The sequence below is a fragment of the Sinocyclocheilus rhinocerous genome, unplaced genomic scaffold (genome assembly GCF_001515625.1).
Source record: "Sinocyclocheilus rhinocerous isolate Xijiao unplaced genomic scaffold, SAMN03320098_v1.1 scaffold220, whole genome shotgun sequence".
NCBI classification, from domain to species: Eukaryota; Metazoa; Chordata; class Actinopteri; order Cypriniformes; family Cyprinidae; genus Sinocyclocheilus; species Sinocyclocheilus rhinocerous.
Genome location: NW_015666573.1, coordinates 193,368 through 215,130, shown reverse-complemented (window position 1 = coordinate 215,130; position 21,763 = coordinate 193,368). Strand labels below are relative to the sequence as shown.

The 21,763-nt window shown below is 37.4% G+C and overlaps 2 protein-coding genes across 2 annotated transcripts in view; both read right to left on the bottom strand.

The window, feature by feature from the left end:
- Positions 1 to 18,717, bottom strand: part of cacng2a (calcium channel, voltage-dependent, gamma subunit 2a) — a 78,363-nt gene extending 59,646 nt beyond the window's left edge. Inside the window, exon 1 of the mRNA XM_016544335.1 lies at positions 18,272 to 18,717. Coding sequence (XP_016399821.1) covers positions 18,272 to 18,497 — 226 coding nt within the window. The 5' untranslated portion in view covers positions 18,498 to 18,717. The remainder of the gene's footprint in view (positions 1 to 18,271) is intronic.
- Positions 18,718 to 20,916: 2,199 nt separating this feature from the next.
- Positions 20,917 to 21,763, bottom strand: part of LOC107732874 (uncharacterized) — a 4,217-nt gene continuing 3,370 nt past the window's right edge. Inside the window, 3 exon segments of the mRNA XM_074560151.1 lie at positions 20,917 to 21,014; positions 21,017 to 21,057; positions 21,213 to 21,460. Of these exon segments, the coding sequence (XP_074416252.1) occupies positions 20,917 to 21,014; positions 21,017 to 21,057; positions 21,213 to 21,460 (387 nt within the window).

The window sequence follows — 21,763 nt, the reverse complement described above, 5'->3', positions numbered from 1 at the left end:
ATTGCCTTAGGCAGAATGATTAATTTGTTGCTATTGATTTCTCTTCCTGAGCCGAGAGAGCGACCAAGGGGACACATAGAGTCTGTGTGCATGTATGTGAGGGAGGCAGAGGAACAGACAGTGACTGACAAGTTAAAGACAGACTGTGTGTGAGATGTACAGGTATGAGGAGACAATGGAGATGCCAAAGGGATGGTTCACTCAAAAATGACAATTCTATCAGCTTTATTTCATTCAAAAGCCATATCACTTTCTTTTGTGTTTCTTAGGAAAACAAAAGGAGTTATTTACTGCAGCAAATGTTTCAGCTACTGTTTTTCATGCAATAAAAGTGACCACTTTTACCACCATGACTGTGCCTGATCCCCATTCACTTGTAAGGTAATTAGAGAAGAAAGAAGCTCTGTTCCAAAACCTAGTGTGCTACTTCGCTGCCTACATAGGCAGTTCACTTCTAATGGAACGTTCACACAGGACAGGTTTTTGCATTCCATTACACTTCTTCTATTGTTTTTCTACAGTATGCAAACATGTGCTAGATGGACATCTTGGATCGTTGCACTCACAACTGTTGCAGTGTCTCACAAAGAACACGGCGTTCCAAAAGTTCTCAAGTTACAAGAACTTCAACTTTTAAAAAACCAAGACATATTTGCTTTTGCATTCACATTTTTTCCATTCCACTGCCCCGCGTATCATGTTTTTAAATGCAAAACACGATTTGTGTGAATGGCCCCTAAATAATCATAATAGAACCTCATAAATGATATATTTGGAACACTCTACATCGGCACCAACTCTGTGTGCCACATATAGCAACTGATTTCAGTATAGTTTGGTGTTAGCATGTTGCTAGGCTATAAAATATGATCAATATGCCTAAAATGTGATTATTATGCCTAAAAATACACAGTGCACACATTGGGTAACACAGTCAGTTTCAATTACACTGAACTATTTCACACCTTTCAGTAAGTTTTTAAATGAAAGCTTTTTTTTTTCTCTGAGTGCATCGCAATCCACTCTAGGATTGCATTCTGCATGGGGATGTTTGATTCTGCCTTAGAAACTGGTCTAAACAAGCTATCTTACTATATATTTACATATTTATGCAGCTCACTAGGATTTCAAATAGAGCCATAAAGATAAAGATTTGAAATGACATGAGGGTGGGTAAATGATGACAGAATTGTTTTTTTTTTGATGAACTATCCCTTTAAGGAGTGTGTAAAGAGAAAGAGAGGGCTAAAAGAACAAGACAAAGACAGAGACAAATAAATGAAAACGTTAGTCATGACAGTAGATGGATGTGCATGGATGGATGTGAAGAACGAATAGAAGGACAGAGAGATGAATTCATCCAGGATTCAGAGCATTGCTTCGCAGCAGTTTTTTCTTTCCTTTGATCCCTATTGAAGAAAAAAGCCAATGGTTGCAGTTTGGATGCGTCAAACCACCTCCCCTCTGCCTTTCTCTCCTCCACTCCACTTTCTCCTACCTCCTTTTATCCATACATATTTCCCTTTTGCACACTCTCTTTCACTTTTTTGGCAACTGGAAATTATTAGATTGCATATAATCTTCTACACTAACACTGCAAAAATCATCAGCAAATTGTTTTTCCTTTTTAACAATAAACCTCACTACATTTGGTTAGATTTATGCTGAATACAAGAAAAAATAACTATTTGCTAATGTGGTTTAAATTTTATGATATATTATCAGATTTTTAAAAATATGTTAACACATTAACACATATATTTATAATAGTATAAATATATGTGTTAATAATATATTCCGAGCCGATAATATAATGAACACAGATTGATTTGCTAGTTATAACCTTTATTTTTTACCAGGAAAAGAAGCACATTGAGATTAAAAATCTCTTTTACAAGAGCGTCCTGGCCAAGATTGACAGCAACACAGCTCACGTGGATTTAACAGATAACATCCATCCATACATACATACATTTACACACAATCAAATTAAAATAAATTTTAAAATAAATTATACAGTGAAAAAGGAATATTAATACATAACTAGTCAGAACATCTGCAACCCGATGTTTCTGTCTCCAAATCGTTTAAAATCTTTTTAAAAGACGTCCAATGAAACTAGCTCCCTAAGATGCAACTTAATTTGCAAATTATTCCAGGCAGAGGGAGCAGCAAATTTAAATGCCTTTTTCCCCAATTCAGTGCGCAAAATATGTACTTAATGGGAATTCCTTAGGTTTATTGCTGTTACTGTGGCAGCCACCAACAGCACAGCTTACCCCTGCACACATTTTTATATTTAGTTATATTTAAAAAGTTTCAGTTGAATTAATTCAGTCGATCTTTTTACCCCATTTTAACATGGATTTCTAAATGGAAAGTCAGAATCCATCATGGCAGCGCTCATCGGTTACTCAGGAGAAAGGTGGATATAATTAATTAATTATAATAATTTTAATATTAGATAAGATATTAGACTTTAAAAAATAATAATAATAGTTCAATATCATAAAATGCAATGATTTTAATGTGGTAACACTTTACAATAAGGTTTCATTTGTTAACATTAGTTAAGTACATAAGTTAAAAATACGTCTAAAATATGAATACATTTTCGTTGATGTTAATTTCGAAATTTACAAATACTCTCTGTTATAATCTGTTAATAATATTTAACACACCTGAGCTAACATGAACTACCAATAAACTTTTATTTATATTAACCAAAGTTAACAGATTAATAAATACTATAACATTAAAACTATAACAATACTCTATTGCTCATTGTTAACATTATTTAATGCATTAAGCAGCGTTAACTAATGGGACCTTATTGTAAATTGTTACCTTTATGTTTTAACTTCCCAGATAGCACACGTATGTCTGCAAGATGTCTGTTAAGATCGCTTCATCTGGAAAGCATCTGCTGTGTACAAACATCTGATAAATGCCTTTAAGATGTCAGTATTACATACATTCTAAATCATAAACATCTTAAAGTCATTTTCTAGATGTTTATTTAACGTCAGGACACTTCGATGTATTGCAGATGAGCAAACACTCTAAAAAATACATCTTGCAGATGTAAATGCAGATGTCAAATAGACGTCTCTGTGATGTATGTGTGCTATCAGGATTGTAAAATTCGTTTTATATAACTATTAAAATTATTATGACATTGAACTATTTTTTATGAGAGTTTAATATCTTAATATATAACAATTTTAATGGTTTCATTTTTAGGTAGGCGTGGCTGACTCTTAACTTTTATAAAGAATATCTCTTTGGATTTGAGACTTTAGTTTTTGCAACTTTACAGATCTTCTTTATGCACCAAGAGCTTGTAACACTTCAAAGAGAAAGGAAAAACTGAAATCGCATCATATTACCCCTTTAAATTTGCACTAAATTGACCTTGTTTTAAGAATATTTTTACTGGAAATCAAGAAGTTTGAAAAAAAAGTACTGATTTTGCAGCAAAGACATGACACAACAACAACACTTGATTATTCAGCTATTTCTGTTGCATTGTATGCATAGATTTGCATTGCAAAAAGCCACCCCACATCTGCCATACATATGCTGCATTTCAACACTGAAATGCTGAACTTTCTACACTACTATCAATATGCATGTTTCATCCGTCATTACGCTGTGTCTCAATCTCCCTCTCTCTTTCTTCGTGCATGTCTGCTTTTCTGCAGCCTTAATAGGCTGCTGCCATTAAAGGTGTAATAATTCATTCTCACACTATCTTCCCCACTCCCTTTCTCTCTCTCTCCCCCCTTCCCTCCCTCCTCCTACTCCTCCTCTCTCTGTCCCTCTCCTTGCTGTTGCATGAGCCCGTGACTTGTAACGCTGTCCTCTCATCTGATCACTTCCTGATAGTGACACAAAGCAGCTTGACGTAGTGTGTCTGCCATTGGTCCCCTCCAAACACAGAGTTGCGAGAGATTGAGCAAATATGAGAGCGAAATAGAGAAAGATATGAATCCAAGATGGTTGCCTGTCACTCAAGCCTAAGTGCTCTACACTTCACTACACTGCCTGGCATTTCTACGGATGTGTTCATGTTCGATTTGTAAAAAATTCACTCAGAGCGCCTCGTTACTTTTAACCCAAAAAACCCTGATGTCACTGAAGCAGCGGTTCACTTAGCTTAAGCATCCATGCTAGCTCTGGTCACTCTAGATGCCCAGAGGGAGTTGCTGGTGGAGCAGTGTGTGATCTCAGCGTAATTTAGCTGATTAATTGCTTTAATTAGGCTCATGCAGGGCTGAGCAGGGATGCATTGCGTCTAGAAGCACTGTAGACAGTCAGAAGTCAGTGTCCCTGGACCCCTGTTACTTCTGCCTCTGACTTCCTATTCCTCTGCCAGCACAGATTGACAGAAGCCTGGCATAGAGGAGAGATAATAATGTACAGTATGTGGAAAATAACGTGTTTTTTTAACCTTAAACCGCATAAACAGATTTCATTACACCAAATACACAAAATAATGTTTTTTTTAGCAGCATCATATGACCCCTTTAAAACAAAATATATAGAGAAAATTAAGTAAACAGCCTTCTGGACAAAGCTATGAGTGCCATGACTAAGCAAGAGTAGAAGCCACAAGTTAGTGTGGTTTCAGCTTTTTTTTTTTCAATTGCCAAGTTGCAAGAGGAAGAGCTTAACTAACTACAGATCCACAAATCAGAGCAACAGAAATAAACCAAACTCACTTTTACAAATGATGTAATCAAGTCCCTATAAACTTTTTAAAATATTTTGTACAAATATACACTACAGTTCAAAAGTTTCGTCAGTAAGATTTTTCTTTTTAAATTAATACTTTTTTTCAGCAAGCATGCATTAAATTGATCAAAAGTGACAGTAAAGACATTTATAATGTAGCAAAATATTCCTAATTTAAATAAATGCTGTTCTTTTGAACTTTCTATTGATTAAAAAAATCATGATAAAATGCATCACCACTTCCTCAAAAACATTAAGCAGCACAACTGTTTTCAGCACTGATAATAATAAGAAATGTTTCTTGAGCAGCAAATCAGCATATTAGAATGATTTATGAAGGATCTTGGGACACTGAAGACTGAAAATTTCAACTTTGCCATTACAGGAATAAATACGTTGAACATCTATCGTCTTTTATTTACAATTTTCAAATACTTTTCAACTTTGCATCAAATGTTGTGGTGTTTGCTTCTTATTGAAGTTTTTGAAATGCCTATGGAGAAAAATACCCTATTGTGCTCTATACTTCTGAGCCACTGTGTTTATACTTTTCAGGAAATCAGTATACGAATGGCTTACTTATAGCTGACTCTGCGCATTGAACTGGGATAGGTCAATGTATTATGGCACGCTTCAAGTTTAAGATCCACAGTCTGTGTTGACTCCTAAGCTTGTGAATACATTTACACATGCATATACACATACATACAGGCAATGTGAAGATTAGAGACTCCTTGTCCTGGAAAGCGATCTGAGAGAGTAAAGAGAAGCCATGCTGCTCTTCATTAAAAATTCATATTGTTCCTTATTACTCTAAGAAAAAGACAGGCACACACACACACAATGGCCTATTCCAAGTTCAGAACCCTGCAGAGATCCAAGACAGGTAGAGGAAAGTGGGCGTAGAGGGCGTAGAATGACACAGCTGACAGGAAGTTCATCATCATCATCCTCCATGACCCAAACCGTACTTATCTATGGGCACATCTGCACAAAGAGATGATAACAGCAGTCTCTTTTGACATCTCGTGCAACATGTTCCTGAGGTTATCTTCAGAAGACAAGCTTCTCGTCAGCTGTTTTGGGAAGCGTTAATGTTTGTGTCCTGGCCCATACGGAGCCCTGAATGCTGTTTTACACATGAATTATTTGATGTCTGCAAAATTATGATGCCAGGTGCACATCATTTCCTGCTATAATCTCAGAACAGCTTCTGATTTCAGAGTGACATCAAATGAATGTTCTTCATACCAATTAACTCTATTTATTTCCTGATTGCATGGTGTTGGATTTATACTCTTATAATGACTTATGCACTCATTTAATGCACTCATCCACGCACACACACACACACATATATATATATACACACACATATATGTAAAATCTAAATTTTTTTTTTTGGTCTGCTGACATACAAGGCTATGCTATGCAAACATGCATAAATACTCAGAACACCTTAGAAGCCACATTAAACCTGCTAAAAACACCCAAAAAAGCCTTAGCAACAATATCCATATGCACTAAAATCACTTGAAACACCTTAACAATAGCAACTACATGTTTTCTTTACGTTTTCTGACTAAAAGCAACCAAAAAGTCATTTTAAAGTGGTTAAGCAAATTATAATAATAATAATCGGCAGGGATCCCCAGACCAATACAATTAGTGTGCCTCCTCTATTTTAAAACCCACGAGCTGCCACTGCTCAGAACACCTAAGCAACCACACAGAAACACTCAAAAAACACCATAACATTTTAGTAACCACATAGAAATGTACTGAACTCACTCAGAACAAACGACATACTACAATAGCAACATGTTCAAGCTACTCAAACTACCATAGCAATCACAACTAGTAAATAAAAAAACCATCTGTAAGAAATTAGCCACCACATAGAAACAGATTATCTACATACCAACATATAAAAACCCTTCACAATGCCTTCAAAACTACACAGCAACACCCTGGCATCATGGCGGTGAGTTTCGTATGGTCAAAATGCACTTGGATATTCTTCTGAAAACCTTCAGTCTAAAGATATAAACTTGGTTTTTAGGCTGAACATTGAAATATACACTGCACCGCAAGACTTTGGCTTCCCTGAGATAGCCGGTCTTGTTGAATTCTCCCAGATGAAGTTGACAGTGGCAGTCTCCTGACAGCAGTATGTTTAGCCAACAGCACCATTTGCTGTGACTGGAGGCTTTGCCAGCACTGGTGCCTGATCTAAACACAGCCATCTGAGAAGCTCTGCTCAACCACAGCACTGCTTTGCCCCTTTGGACCCAGACCACCATACAATGCCTTTGAGAATTGCTACTAAAATTGGATGTGAATTTTCAGCACTGAATTGGGTGTTATTACCCAAGAGAAAAAGACAATGTGGGACACACACACACTCAAAAAACGAGGAGGGAAGAGATACTCATACCATCAGAATGAGACACAGGGCACCATTTACTTCCCATCAATAGTCTTCAAAGTCCCTAGCAGAGCTGGAATCAATAATCAATACAGACACAATGTGGACCGTTATACCTGATCTCCCACTTAGAGAAGGAAAGGAAATAGGAGTAAGATGACTATATATTTGTATGAAACCAGATACTATAGTGCGCATCTTGTAGTTTTGGTAATTCACGCTAAACAAGCGCATAATTTAACTAATTGCACTTGGTCATGTGGTTTCAGATTCAAGAGGGACATGGCAATGCAGCGTGTAGCTCAATGCACATATCTTGAAAGCCAACTAATAAATGTACTTAATGAGCCCTGCTGCTCTGTACCTAATAAACTAAAATACAGATTGAGTCTTTTGGGATTTTTCTCTTTTTTTTGTGGGAAGGAACTCACTTTGTCATCTCATTGAGGCTAAAGAACATACTGTGCAACTTTGTGTGACTTTAGAAATCACTTTCATTATTGCTTCTCTTCTACAGTTCTCCCTGTGCATATACCGTCCTCTGTCTCTCCCTCCCCCCAATCACAGCCGCAAAGGGCGGGGGAGGGGGGATTTGGCCATATGCTCCTGCCTGGACCGAGGAGTGTGACTGTCAGCACCTCGCCAGCTAGGTGCTAACCGAGGGTCTGCAGAGGTGGAAACATCTCAGTCCATCCTCCACAGAGCCAGAGCCTCAACGAGAAGACACATGCTCATTATGTGAGTACCCATGGCACGAAATAAGATCATAAATAAATGAACATGACATTACAGACGGTAATGTTTAGGGACATCTTAATGGACTGTCGGAGTGTTGTCCTATATGAAACATTACACTTGAGACCTGTAATATATCAGGACTGAAGCAAACGCTAAGCAGCGTGCGCTAAGATATGATCTTCTCCAAGGTGAGACTCACCCATAGGATAGAAAAAAGATTTTATTAATTTCTCAATTGACAGCAATGAGATTCAACGGCAATAAGAGAAAATAGAGAGCAAAAGGAGTTTTCTGCTTATAAAGAATATCTCTTTGGATTTGAGACTTTAGTCTTTGCAACTTTACAGATCTTCTTTATGCACCAAGAGCTTGTAACACTCCAAAGAGAAAGGAAAAATTGAAATCGCATCATATGACCCCTTTAAATTGCTCTCTTGAGTAAAAGACTCAAGTAATCTCACGTCTCCTTTAGAGAGTCACAAGAGATTTCAATGTCACACACTGCGCTGAGATTGTCACACGCACACATATACATATATACACAAAATATTCTAGATATAAAATAGAAAAAAATTGTTAAATGCAATAACAGTATATATGCAGAGTATTTTGTGTATATAGGTATGGACGGACGCATGGATGAACAAGACAACAACTGAGAAAAATAGTGCTCAGCAGATGCTACACACACACATAATATGTATATGTATAGCAACATCTGCAGAGCACTATATATACATACATAGAAATGAATCAGCATATATATTAGATTTCTGAAGGATCGTGTGACACTGAAGACTGGAGTAATGGCTGCTGAAAATTTAATAAAAAGAAACATAATTTTTTAATTCTAATAATATTACTGTTTTCACTGTGGTTTAGTACTGTATTTTTGATCAAATAAATGCAGCCTTGTTGAGCATGAGACTATTTTCAAAACATTAAAAAAATAACTACTTACAGACCATAAATATTTAAACTGTAGTGTACATATTTGGAGTATATACTCTCTCTATACTATATATTGTATACTATATATACTTTTCTCTGTAAGTCAAAAATGATATCAATTGTTTCCTAAAGACAAAGACAAAGGTGATACTTAGATGACGCATAAATGAAATCGCCATTAAATTTCCTAAGCTACAAATGAGTGACTTTTTGAGCTATTTTTTTCCTAGGTTTTTATTCTATATATTTCACAATTCCTTTAAACAGTTCTGGCCTAATTTCAACATACTTTATAAAAAAACAAATTCAAACGTGTTTTGCAAGTTAATGTTATGTGGGTGTAAGTTGGGGTCTCTGATCGCATCCCCTCTCTTTAGTGATGCATGGTGTTTGGGTTCCTCTCTGACACAAAGCTAATGCGCTGTAATGGATTGCAAATGAACTGTGCCAAGGACACCACCAATTCATCACACCTGAGAGGGCCGCAGATTCCACTGCTGCTTTCGGGGGAAAAACAGCAAAATGCTTTGACTTAAAATGAATAGAGCAGATATAGAGTTAATCAGCATTTATGGTGGGATTTCCTCTCGCTGCTTTAAATCTGCAAAATGGCCATCAGAGAAGGGAGTGTGGGGGATAAATGAATGATCCCATTTAAACGTTATCACAGAATTGGCCTAATGTCGACTGTGCAGTCTACAACAGTGGAAATGAGATCAATTCTATATAATTGGTCTTGCTCAGTATAATAGTATCACAGCGATTTTGGCACTGCATGCGAGAGTACAGAGTGAATTTCTAAATTACCACAGACCTCTTTGTGTAGATGTGCATGTTGAGTTCTGTGTGGCAAAAAGAGGTTTGTGGTAACTGTAGCCATGAAATGAGCTGCGGTATAGTCAAATCCCTTCTGCATCTTTACCAAACATTTCAAACAAAACTACTCTTTACTATGTGCTGTAGACAGAATCTCTTTAAAGGGATAGTTCACCCCAAAATGAAATTCTGCCATTACTTACTCATCATGTCATTCCAAGTACATTTTTGATTTTTCTTTCTTCAGTACATCATACAAGAAGGAAATTCATGATGCTCTATTCCATACAATTATTAGATGGAGACCAAAGGCTCTTAATCTTAAAAAATGACAAAAAGTACATTAAAATAATCTATATTATTTATATTCCAGGTCTTCTGAAGTGATGAGATCAGTGACGAACACGCAGAAAAATCTTCTCTTCCACCTTTGGTCTTAAATCTCAATGTCTAATTCTAAAAGCATCATAGCATGTTTTGATGCACCATATTTGAATATATTTAAATGCATTAAAAAGAAGCATAAGTAGATTAAAAATAGACTACCATTCAGAAGTTTTTGGGTCAGTAAGATTTTATTGTTTGAAAATTTTTTATAATTATATTAATCAAGGATGCATTAAATTAATTAATAGTAAGTAAAGACTTTACATTGTTACAAAAAAAATAATATTTCAAATAAATTATGAACTTTCTACTCATCAGATCCTAAAAAGTTTAACAGTTTTCACAAAAAAAGCAGCACAACTATTTTTAACATTGATAATAATAAGAAATGTTTCTTGAGCAGCAAATCAGCATATTAAAATGATTTCTGAAGGTTGATGTGGCACTGAAGGCTGGAGTAATGCCATCACCGGATTAAATGACATTTCAAAACATCAAAAAGTTTAAATTGTATTTAAATAATATTTGTCAATATTACTGGTTTTACTGAATTTTTATAAATAAATGCAGCTTTGGTGAACATGAGAGAATTCTTTCAAAAATTTTTACAAATCTTACTCACCCCAAACTTTTAAATGTTAGTTGTATAACATTTATTATAGTATATAATATATGTTAATATATAACATAACAACATGTGCTACTCACCAAAACAAACAAACAAAACCTAACTTATGTCTTCAGACGACTTGCATAAGTCATATGGCCCATTTCTATGGTGTTCTTACCACTGACTTCCAATGAATGGAAAACAGCCTCAAAATTCTGCTAAACATCTCCTTTTGTGTTGCACAGAGGAAAGAAAGGCATGTGGCTCAAAATGTTATATGTTGAACATCTCTTTTTAGCCTAATGTGCCTCCACTTATCTGTACTGTAGCATTCATTCATCAGCTATAATCAGTGATGTTACACTATAGAGGCCTTCCCACACACAGATCCTGGGAGTGTCCTCTATTGATCTGTTTCCTGGGTCAAAGTGCAGAGAAATCACACAGCGCACCAGGACCAAAAGGAACCAGAATACCTATGTCATTCAATCCCTCTCATTCCCCTGATGAAGGCCATCTGCAGCTCTGGAGAAGATGATTGGAGGAATGATGAATTAACACCACTCGGCCATGAGATGTAGAACAGATTGTTCTGTTGCACTCTGATCACTGCCGTCACATTCAACCTGCTTTCAGAGCTGAATCAGAATGAGGATGATTCAAATGGTATTCCACCCGGGCCGTCTCCCAATCCAATATTAATAATGCCCCTGAGACCCTCATTATGTTCCTTCCTGTCTGAGCGGCAGAGCAGAATTTTGTCCTCTGATTCTGGCAGAGGTTGTCTAGATGTTGCCAAAAAAAAAAAAAAAAAATCTGCTGTTTCGACTACATGTCCTGCATTTGAGAAGTTCAAAATGAGAACCGGCTTGCCAGTACATTAGCTCTAAATAAGATCATTATTCTTCAAAACAAATGGCTTCTGTCATTGTTTAAAAAAAAAAGAAAGTTCTGTCATCATTAACTCTTATGTCACCCATATGACTTTCTTTTTTCTGTGGAACTCGAAAAGAGATATTTATAGCAGAATGTTCAAGCTGCACTTTTCTAATTACTAAACAAATAAATGCAAATGTAAACCTGTTCTTAAAAAAACTATCATCTGGCTTCAAAAGAATTGGAACATACTGCACAAGTTATTTGCAAACTTTTATGGTGCTTTTTTGGAAAATCATGCAGGTTTCAAATGTCACAATTTTGAACTACCCCTTTAAAATGTAGAAAAAGATACCATTTAAAAACTTGAAGTCAATAAGATATTTTTAAATGTTTTTGAAAGAAGGTTGCATTTATTTGATCAAAAATACCTTAAAATCTGTGATATAATATTGTTAAATATTATTACTGATTTCTATTATAATACTTAAAAATGTAACTCATTCCTGCAAAGCTGAATTTTCAGTAGCCATTATTGCAGGCTTCAGTGTCACATGATCCTAGAACAATATAAATGTCTTTACTTTTTATAGCAATGTAAATGTCTTTACTGTATCACATTGCAAAGACTGCCTGATCTTGCAGGTTTGCATTGCACAACATCAGAAAGATCAGGCCCTTTCTAACGGAGCATGCTGCACAACTTCTTGTCCAGGCCCTTGTCATCTCTAGGCTGGACTACTGCAATGCTCTTCTGGCTGGACTTCCATCAAGCACAATCAAACCTCTACAAATGATTCAGAATGCAGCGGCACGACTGGTCTTCAACGAGCCCAAAAGAGCCCATGTTACACCTCTCTTTATCTCCTTGCACTGGCTGCCGGTTGTGGCTCGCATCAAGTTCAAGTCATTGATGCTTGCATATAGAACAGCCACAGGCTCAGCACCCGCCTACTTCCACTCACTACTACGAATCTACATCTCCTCCAGAAGTCTGAAATCCGCTAGTGAGCGACGCCTCGTGGTAACGCTTTGGATAAAAGCGTCGGCAAAATGACTAAATGTAAATGTAAATGTAAATGTTCAATTCAACGAATCCTTGCTATCTACCTAATGAACTTCTGTGAACTTCCAGTGATAACGTTTATTATTTTATCAGCTGTCATCATTTACTCACTTTGGATATCCCTTTAATATCACAGCTGAATATATCAAGCTAGAAATATGACACCTCAAAACTGTAATAATCATCTGACAAGGCAATGAGAAAAGGCATTGAATGAAACCGCTCTACTGTTATAGGTTAACCTGACAGGGTGTTTTGGCAGTGTATATGCTGGCTTCCAGGATGTTTTTGTTCTCTGCTGTTCATCACATCACTGGTGTTTATAGGATAAGTGGATCATATTGAAGTGTTATAGAGAGTGGGTATGCCAAAGAAAAAATGGTTGGATTTTTCCTTTGGTAAGTGTAAAGCTGAACTGGGATGATTGTTTTGAGGCAAGAAGCCTGTGTGAGCAAACTGAAGCATGCAGTAATGTTGTAACACTGTGTAATGCCACTCTGGACCTGGGTCATTAGCTGGGCAGATCCATGCCAGGCTGGTAATCCTTATCTGATCAGTTTATGAGCGTAATCCATCTCTACAGCAGTGCCAGACACAGCTAAGACCCACGGCTTGTCTGTCTATATTACACACAGTGGCGGCTCGTTGGGGGAGGCAGGGGAGGCACAGCTTCCCCGATATTTTGAGGTGAAAATGGGAGGAGGACGATTTAATGTTAATAAAATTCACAATTCATTTCAGTTCATGTCTCAGAATGTGTATTTTTGTTTGTAATTTCACAGCTGTAATACCATAACATGTTACTGAAGCTGGAAAGCGCCGCTTTTCTATCGCGAATGTGCCGAATCTGCTGATGTTACAATCGCTAAATGATAGAGAAGGGTAGGGGGAGGCCGAGGGAGAGCTGAGCTCTCGTGCCTCCGTTGGTAAAAAAAAAAAAAAAGGCCAATCAGCATCGAGTGTTCACTTTCAGCGCTGAGGAGTGTTGAGAAAAGAAACCTCGCAGAGGAGGCTAGCCTCCCTTCTGATATCAACCAAGCATCGTAGAGATGTAAATTACGTGATATTAGTTTGAACGTCTCCCACTGCGCTGATAATGTACCAAGTACTTATGAGTAGCGATATTGAATATTTAATTGCCAACAGATTTACCAAGCTGTCATTCAATTCAATTCAATTCAAGTTTTTTTGTATAGCGCTTTTCACGATACAAATCATTGCAAAGCAACTTTACAGCAAATTAAGTTTCTACAATATTTAGTGGTAGCTTATCAGTGGTGACTGTCAGTTAATGTACATCTGGCAGAAATGTACGGAAAAATCAATTAAAGACGTAATCAAACAGACGATGAACACTATTAACATCAATTATTATATGATGCAATCAAACTTATAGCAAAATGTGGTAGTTCATTCAAACAGTATATATACAAATTAAAAATAAAAGGAGAACACGTCTAAGCTGGATATAGTCTTGTTGGGAAAGTTGCTGTCACAGAGATTCAGAATGATAAGTCTTGGGTATGCGATGAATATAACTGCATCTCCTTTGTCACTGTACTTTGCTGCGCTGTTGCTGTGCTGTACCCTCACATCAATTGTTAACGTAATGAAGATTAATAACGCAGATTACCTGTAGTTCTGCTGAAGTACAATTGGGTCTGAGTCTCTACGGTAATGGCGGTCCACCTTATACCAGCTTGTGTTCTATCATGGCAATATTTGTTCATGTGTACATGCATGTACTGCAATGTCATGCTGATTCATATTTGCTTCCACTCACTATAGGGACACATTCTAATCTGCAGTGGCACTATAATGGCTCCGTGGGTGTCCAGAATAAGACCTTAACAAGCTGTCATCTTTCACTGAGAGGTGTGATAACAGCAAGTGCATTGTGCTTTGCTTTTGTGTTGTAAAAAAATTGTAGAAACTTTGCCCTAATTATCTGGTTTGACACTTTTTGCTTTGTGATTGAGGATGGAAATAAAAAAGTTATGTTAAAAATGTGCAGTGGCCATTAAAAGTATTTGGACATTTAAGCCTAGTTTATGAACGAAGTTTATGAATTGTATTAGATAACAAGATGTCAAACTAAGTGGCATCTGCAAACAAATGATGCTAGACCTTTTTTTGCAGAAATAACTTCTCATTTCTTACTATAAAAATGACTTTTAATCAGCTGGTTTCATGGTAATTTCACATTTTTCTGTCAGTTTAACTCAAGAGTTACCACAGGTGTAGTTCATTACATTAGCTATAAACATAATCCACTTAGTTTGACAACTAAACTTTGACACTCAAAAGAAAAGGCCCATTGTACCCTGTCAATATGAAGGAATTTTATCTATTGATGTTTCACAGGTGTTTTAAAAAACAGTGCATAGTGTGTTTTAGGCTTGAAGGAAATGTCTGTAAACTTAATGGAACGTGTACTGTTAATTTTCTACCAGGACATTATTCATTTCTCTGCAGATTGTTTTCTAACAGTGTACATTTTGTCCTCATTTGTGTCTGTGTCTATTATTTTATCATTTAAAACAACCACCAAACTTCATGTTTTTCTTAAAGTGTACATGTGCTATTTATTTTAATAAATGCCTCTTGGTTTTTCATCGAATGACATCCATATGTTTTTAAGTGTGCCTTTTAAGATGTTCAAACACTTTTTTTTTTAAACATGGTAAGTTAATGAAGAACAAAATAGATCTGCTGACATAAGAAATAAATGCAAATGTACTGAAAGCAACTCTGAAATATATAAGAATAAAGAGTGAACGGATAGATGACCCAGCTACAAATATAGCTTTAAGATTCTCTATAAACAAGGCTCGCTATAAATGATTTTTGCAGCATTGCTCAAAGCAGACTGGTGTAAACCTCCATTATTGACACTAGCTGCATTTTAAGAGTGTTAAGAATTTGATATAAATCTAATGGATATACAATACTGATCAGAAGTTTGGAGTTAGTAAGATTTTTAAAATAAAGGATTACTTTTATTTAGCAAGGATGCATTAAATTGATCAAATGTGACATTAATAATGCTACCAAAAATTCATTTCAAATAAATGCTGTTCTTTTGAACTTTCTATTCATCAAAGAATCCTGAAAAAATGTATTCCACATAAATGTCAAGCTGAAAATTAACACCACATGCAGAGATAATTTATATTTTAACATATATTAAAATAGAAAACAGTTATTGTACATTGTAATAATAATACACAATATAGCATAAGATACATTTTTCAAAAACACTTAAAAAATCTTACCGACCCCAAATTTTTTTACATTAATGTACAGTAAGTATATCAAAAATACTATAAAGATGCTTAGGCTTTCCAAATAATGGCACCGATTGGAAAAGAACCATTTCATGTAGACAATGTAATATACATTAGTTCTTTTCTGTTGCTCAGGAAGTTATAATGCATCTGATTGAGCCAAGCTGTTCAAGATATGTATGTCTTTTTGTAGGTGTGATTCTCTGGATTGGTCTATAGTGTACTTCATACGTGGGTGGGTCATAGTAGATGTTAAATGTCTGAAGCATTGCTAATAGTGCTGAGGACAGTCCAGTGAGGGTGTTTCCCCTCTCTCATCATTTTGGAGCACTCCAGGGACAGATTACACTAACACTCTTGCCCACCTGCATGCTGTAAATCTATTCCTCCCCAGCAAATCATCTTCTGCACTGACCACTGAGATTTACATCCTGGCCTGCCAACACACAGTCTATGAGATGGCAGTGCAAGATGGGCTCTGAGAGGCGGCACCTGGTTGATGGATACAACCGTGTAGTTTGGTGGATAAGTGTTATTTACTGTTGCAGTTAATTGCTTTTGTCATAGTATGAGCGTGAGATCTGTGTGAGACTGAACTGAGAACAGGAGGAATAGAGATGTTTCACATTTAAGTGGCACAGTCCTCTTCTACTTAAAACTTATCATAGATCTACACCTAATTCTGCAAATGAGCTGGCTGTAATCAACAATTTAACTGTATGTTCTACTATTTAAGTGTGTTGTTTATCCAGTGATCATTTTGCCTGTTCATAAACGGTAGGATTTATTTTGTGACACACAGGCAAATGTTTCATTCTTCAGGGTTCAATTCTGCTAGCGTACTATCAGTTTATTAGCTGAACCGAATCAAACCGCATTGCTATTCCAAAGAATTTGACCTCTGTCTGCTATATCTGTGTAACTGAGAGTTCAAATGAATCACAAATTACAAATGACTGATTACCATGTGAATTTTGTGGTGCCAATGACACACAGGGGCACTACAAAAGAAGCTATTAGGAAATATTCTACATGGAAATGTTCATCAGGCCCCACTTAGATGGTTCTCATGAAACACTTTTTGGTCCAAGAGATTCCTGCACATTAAGGTTGTAGGCCTTGAGCCTTTCGGGTCATTTGACAGACAAACCTTAAGGGTAAACTGACAGACAAAATTAAAGAGCAGATGTTAAGGATACGCTCACAGATGTGGTCAAAGTCACTCATCTTGCCTTAGTCAATATATGGCTATGAGAACTCATGCTGTCATAATGATGATCAAGGTCAACATCCAGTCTCCCCTGTCTATATGCCTTGTAGTTTAACTCATTTGACTGTATATAATGCTACATAGATTTTCATCCATAGATCTTTCTGTGCTTTAGATGCAGCAAAGGACGTGTACAGATAGCATATGGCCGTGTGCCTCAGAGACGCAGGCCATCTTCTATGCCTCCTCTGAGCCCTGGTGAGGATGAGGATTTGTTATGCTCTGTGACCTCACAAGGTGACATTGCTAGGCCAAAGTCAGCAGTCAGTGCAGCCACTGAGGCATGACAGGAAATCAACAGTCTGTGTACGTTGACCTGACATATAGAGAGCCTTTCTGAACATGGTGCATATGAGTAGCAATTTTCCCCAGGTGTTACCTAGTGGAAGTCCCAGTAGTGCACACATGCATTTATCTGCTTTTACATCCAACTTTCCCCTGCGGTAAAATCTATCTTAAAGGGATAGTTAACCTCAATGTAACTTTTGTCATCATTTACTCATCCATTCTTAAAAATAATGGTTCTAAAAGGGAGTTTTCACAACGATGCCCTAGATTAGGCATTTGGAATGACTTGAGGGTGAGCATATGATGACAACATTTTTATTTTTGGTTGAACCCAAAAAAGCTGATAGTCCTGGTAGATGGTTTCTAACTGGTCTAAGCTGGTCATGAGCTGGTCCAAGTTGGTCATTAGCAGCAGCAAGAATATATAAAACAAGCTAATATGTGTTCCTACTATAGATTAATGTGTTCAACCGGTTTTTAGAACATGGCCGTCTTAGACCAACGAGAAACCAGTTAACTAGTTCTGTCTTATTACAACACATCCTACTATAAGAGATAGCATTGTGTTTGGACTATCTGGCAAAGTAGACCCTGTTTAACATCTTTACGCATCAGTTTTAGTATTGTGCGCCGCTGTCGCTGTCCGTGGTTCTGAATGCGGAGCCGCTAAACCACCATGAGAGCAGCAGGCCTAAGATGCGTTTCCGTAACAACCGACAGGAACACGTGTGCACATGCTGAGATGGACCCTCTAATGCAAATGGGGGACCGCTAAACGTCACCGGGTGGATGAAAGAGAGCACGAGAACCGTCTTACCTTCCAAGCAACATGTCCTCCACAGTCCCGAATGGGTCATCACCTCTTCGTTCTTCTTGCTGGTCTCGTTCTCGTTGTTGCTTTTGATCTTACACACGCCGCGCGAGTACAGCCAGTAGTCCGTCCCCACCGCGATGGTCATGAGACTGAAGGCGGCGAACGCGCCCACCGTGGTCAATAACATCTGAACTCCGCGGTCAAACACACCCATGTTTCCGCATTCCATGAAAGGGGGACCCCCTTTCCTCTTTATGTATAGGAAATAAATATTTGAAAATTTACGGGACCAAACCAAATTTAAAAAATGGGATATATTTGAGCGAAAGGAGGGGAAAGGGGGAGGATGCGGTAGGAACCTTATGGTTGCGTTTGGGTGAGAACCGATTAAGGAAGAAATAGGTGAGCCTTTCTGGCTTTTTCGGAGTGGAACGGTACGCTTTCCGCACTGTTCCAACAAAGAGCAATTTTACCGTCCTAAATCGTTTGTCATTGTCTTTTTTTTCTAAACGAGGTAAGATATGCAGCAGCTAGTGCTACGGCTTAAACTTACACGAGCATTCACGCTGCAAAGCCACTAATTAAAGATAATAATTAATTGCCGAGGCCTTTAATAATGGCCTGAGCATGTCATTCAAACGCCACAGCAATTAAGCCAATGTTGAACAATACTCGGTTTTAATTATGACAATTTAGGCGCTTAGATTTGATGTGTTAGGAATTGAGGATAAATACTGGTTTAGGAAGAATGTGGGATTCAGACTGGCTTTGATGGAATAATGGAAGGCTTTGCTTCGGATCGTAATATATATCTAAACAATTCGATGTGTTACAACAACTGTTGACCTACGTAGCTGCTTTACAAACACGCTGTCCTCTCTTAATATGGCTAAGAAAATCCTAGTCTATTCTAATCAAGAGGGAAAGACGCAGAGAGAGAGAAACAGAAAGGACAGGAAAAGCTCTATTGAAGTGCAGGAGCAGAAAAAATATATAGGATAGATGGATGGATGGCCAGGATAGTCCAGTTCAAAACCAACAAAAAGAATGTCCGGGTGAATCTAAATCTGCTGCTGCCGCTCTCGCGTCAGTTTTACAAATCAAGTCAACAATGGAATGAGAAAAATCATCGAGAATGAAACATAAATGAGCAAAATGGAATAATAAAATAAAGCACTACTATATATCCTTTTTCCTAAAATTCTGATCCCCAGCCGGACCTCCCCGCCACTGATGCTCGCTTATCCAAATCCGCGTTGGCTTTCTCGCACCCAGACCCGTCCCGCTTGCAGAGCCCTTGCGCCATGTAAAAGACAAAAAGACCTGATAATGAGGAACGTGGTGTGCTGGGAAAGGAGGATACGGGTCTGCTTCTGTCCCCTTTGCTTGTGTGCTAGTGAAGATTTGGGAGAGGGATGTAGGCAGGCGTGCTGTGGCTCAGAAAGAGGGAGGGAGAGAGAGAACGAGAGAGAGGGAGCGAGAGAGAAAATTATACAACAGAGAAGGGATGTGCGGCGACAGAAAAGGGTGCAGTTAAAAACTCTTATTTAGACGGAGCGAAGCATACGGATATGAACTCAGTCTCGAATTAATATAGTGGATTGAAACGATGCTTACATGCGAGAGAGAGAGAGAGAAGGGATGTGCGGCGACAGAAAAAGGTGCAGAAAAAAAAGGGATGTGCGGCGACAGAAAAAGGTGCAGAAAAAAACATGGATATGAACTCACGTTCTCGAACGAATATAGTGGATGTGAATCGATGCATGCTTTCATGCTGACTAAAGGTGCTGGGTTGTTTCAGACTACATGTTATGTGGATTATGTAATCAAGTTTTTTTTATTTTATTTTTTTTATTTTACAAAAATCAAGTTCTTTTCATTATAATAGGCCACGTTACATTTTAAGTTACAGGAAATCTACACATCACGTTGCTAATCGTCGACTATCGTTGACGTTTTTAAGTTGACGTTTTAAAACGTTTTAAAAACACATTTTTGTATTTGTAAATAATATTGAATAAATTAAATAAATAGATTAATTCATGTTAAAAAATAAACAATGATAGGACCTCTATTTTGTATGATAGCCTACTAATCTTAACGAAAAGCGTACTGTTGCTATGGTTACCACCTCAGACGAGACAAGTTCTGTTCGAGAGCTTCAGCGCACTCTTTTAGCATATTGCATTTTAACGTATTTGCCCCTTTAATGCAGTTCACACAATTATTATTATAAGCCCTTTCTTTCTTTCTTTCTTTCTTTCTTTCTGATGCAATCGCCTCCTGCACCTCTAGCAATATATTTTTATTGGCTTATTTGCTATTCATGTTGATGTATGCTCTTAATATGTCCTTATTCATCGTCCTATTGTCCACTTCATAAAGCATACATGTCTCTCCTGTCATCAGTTAAATGGTTAAATTAATTATCTGATGAAAATAATATACAATATCGATATAGCTTAGTCTAATAAAAACAAAAGTGAGAAAAGGGCCTATTCCCTAATATGCACCTACTCCAGTGCAAAGGCGTGCAAAACCACATAAAACAGCACGTTACCGTCCTAGAGCCTCCTTTAGAGCCCTTTTAAGTTTCATGCATACAGCAACCGACTCTACCACCCCCTTCTCCTGACCAAAGGACATGCTTAAAATTCTAGTCTGGTACAGTGCTGGACCACTCTGGATTCAAAGCGCAGACGACAGATGAGGAGAGCACACCGACAGATACAGAGAGGAAGGGGATGGGAATATATAGGGTAGTAGATTTACTGAAGCATGGAATTGGTGATTTCAGATTTGTAGAGAAAAAATATAGCATATAGGACATTTATTTGTGTTCACAATAATAATAATAAAAACCTGCATATTAATGCATCCAAAGCTATGATTATCAATGGGGGCAGAAGGATGGTAAAATGGGTAAAACTATAAAGTAGATCATACAGTAGACACTAACTTATGCCAACACCATAATATGCACAGATTAATGTAGGGGGCAAACATGATAGAGGTAGTGTTAGAGCATGAGAAGGTGGTGCAGACTGGCTGGTCTCCATCATTAGTCTCTGTATGTTTGCCGACTCTGTTCCTGCACACTAATCCAGCCTCTATTAGCTGTGTCATGATCACTGGAACGAACAACGAGCAAACAGGAGTTCTGGCTTTGGCCACTGAGCCTGAGTATGTGATCTACTGTGAACCAGTAGGGAATGATTAAATGGACATAAGTGAATGGGTATTTTAGAGACAGAAGTGTGTAATTAATGCTGGAGTGTATTGGTGTGTAGTGTCAATGTATGATATAAAATCCCAGCCATGTTAATGCTGCAGAAAGTGGAAATATATAGGCAACTGAGTATATTTACTGTGAAATATTACCTGAGCTACCGCTGTGCCTATTATCAGTTTACGGCTAACGTTTTAAGGTGCATGGAGTTTATTATCAGAGGTTTTAAAGTGATACTGAAATTCAGCGCAGCTCCATTATCCCTG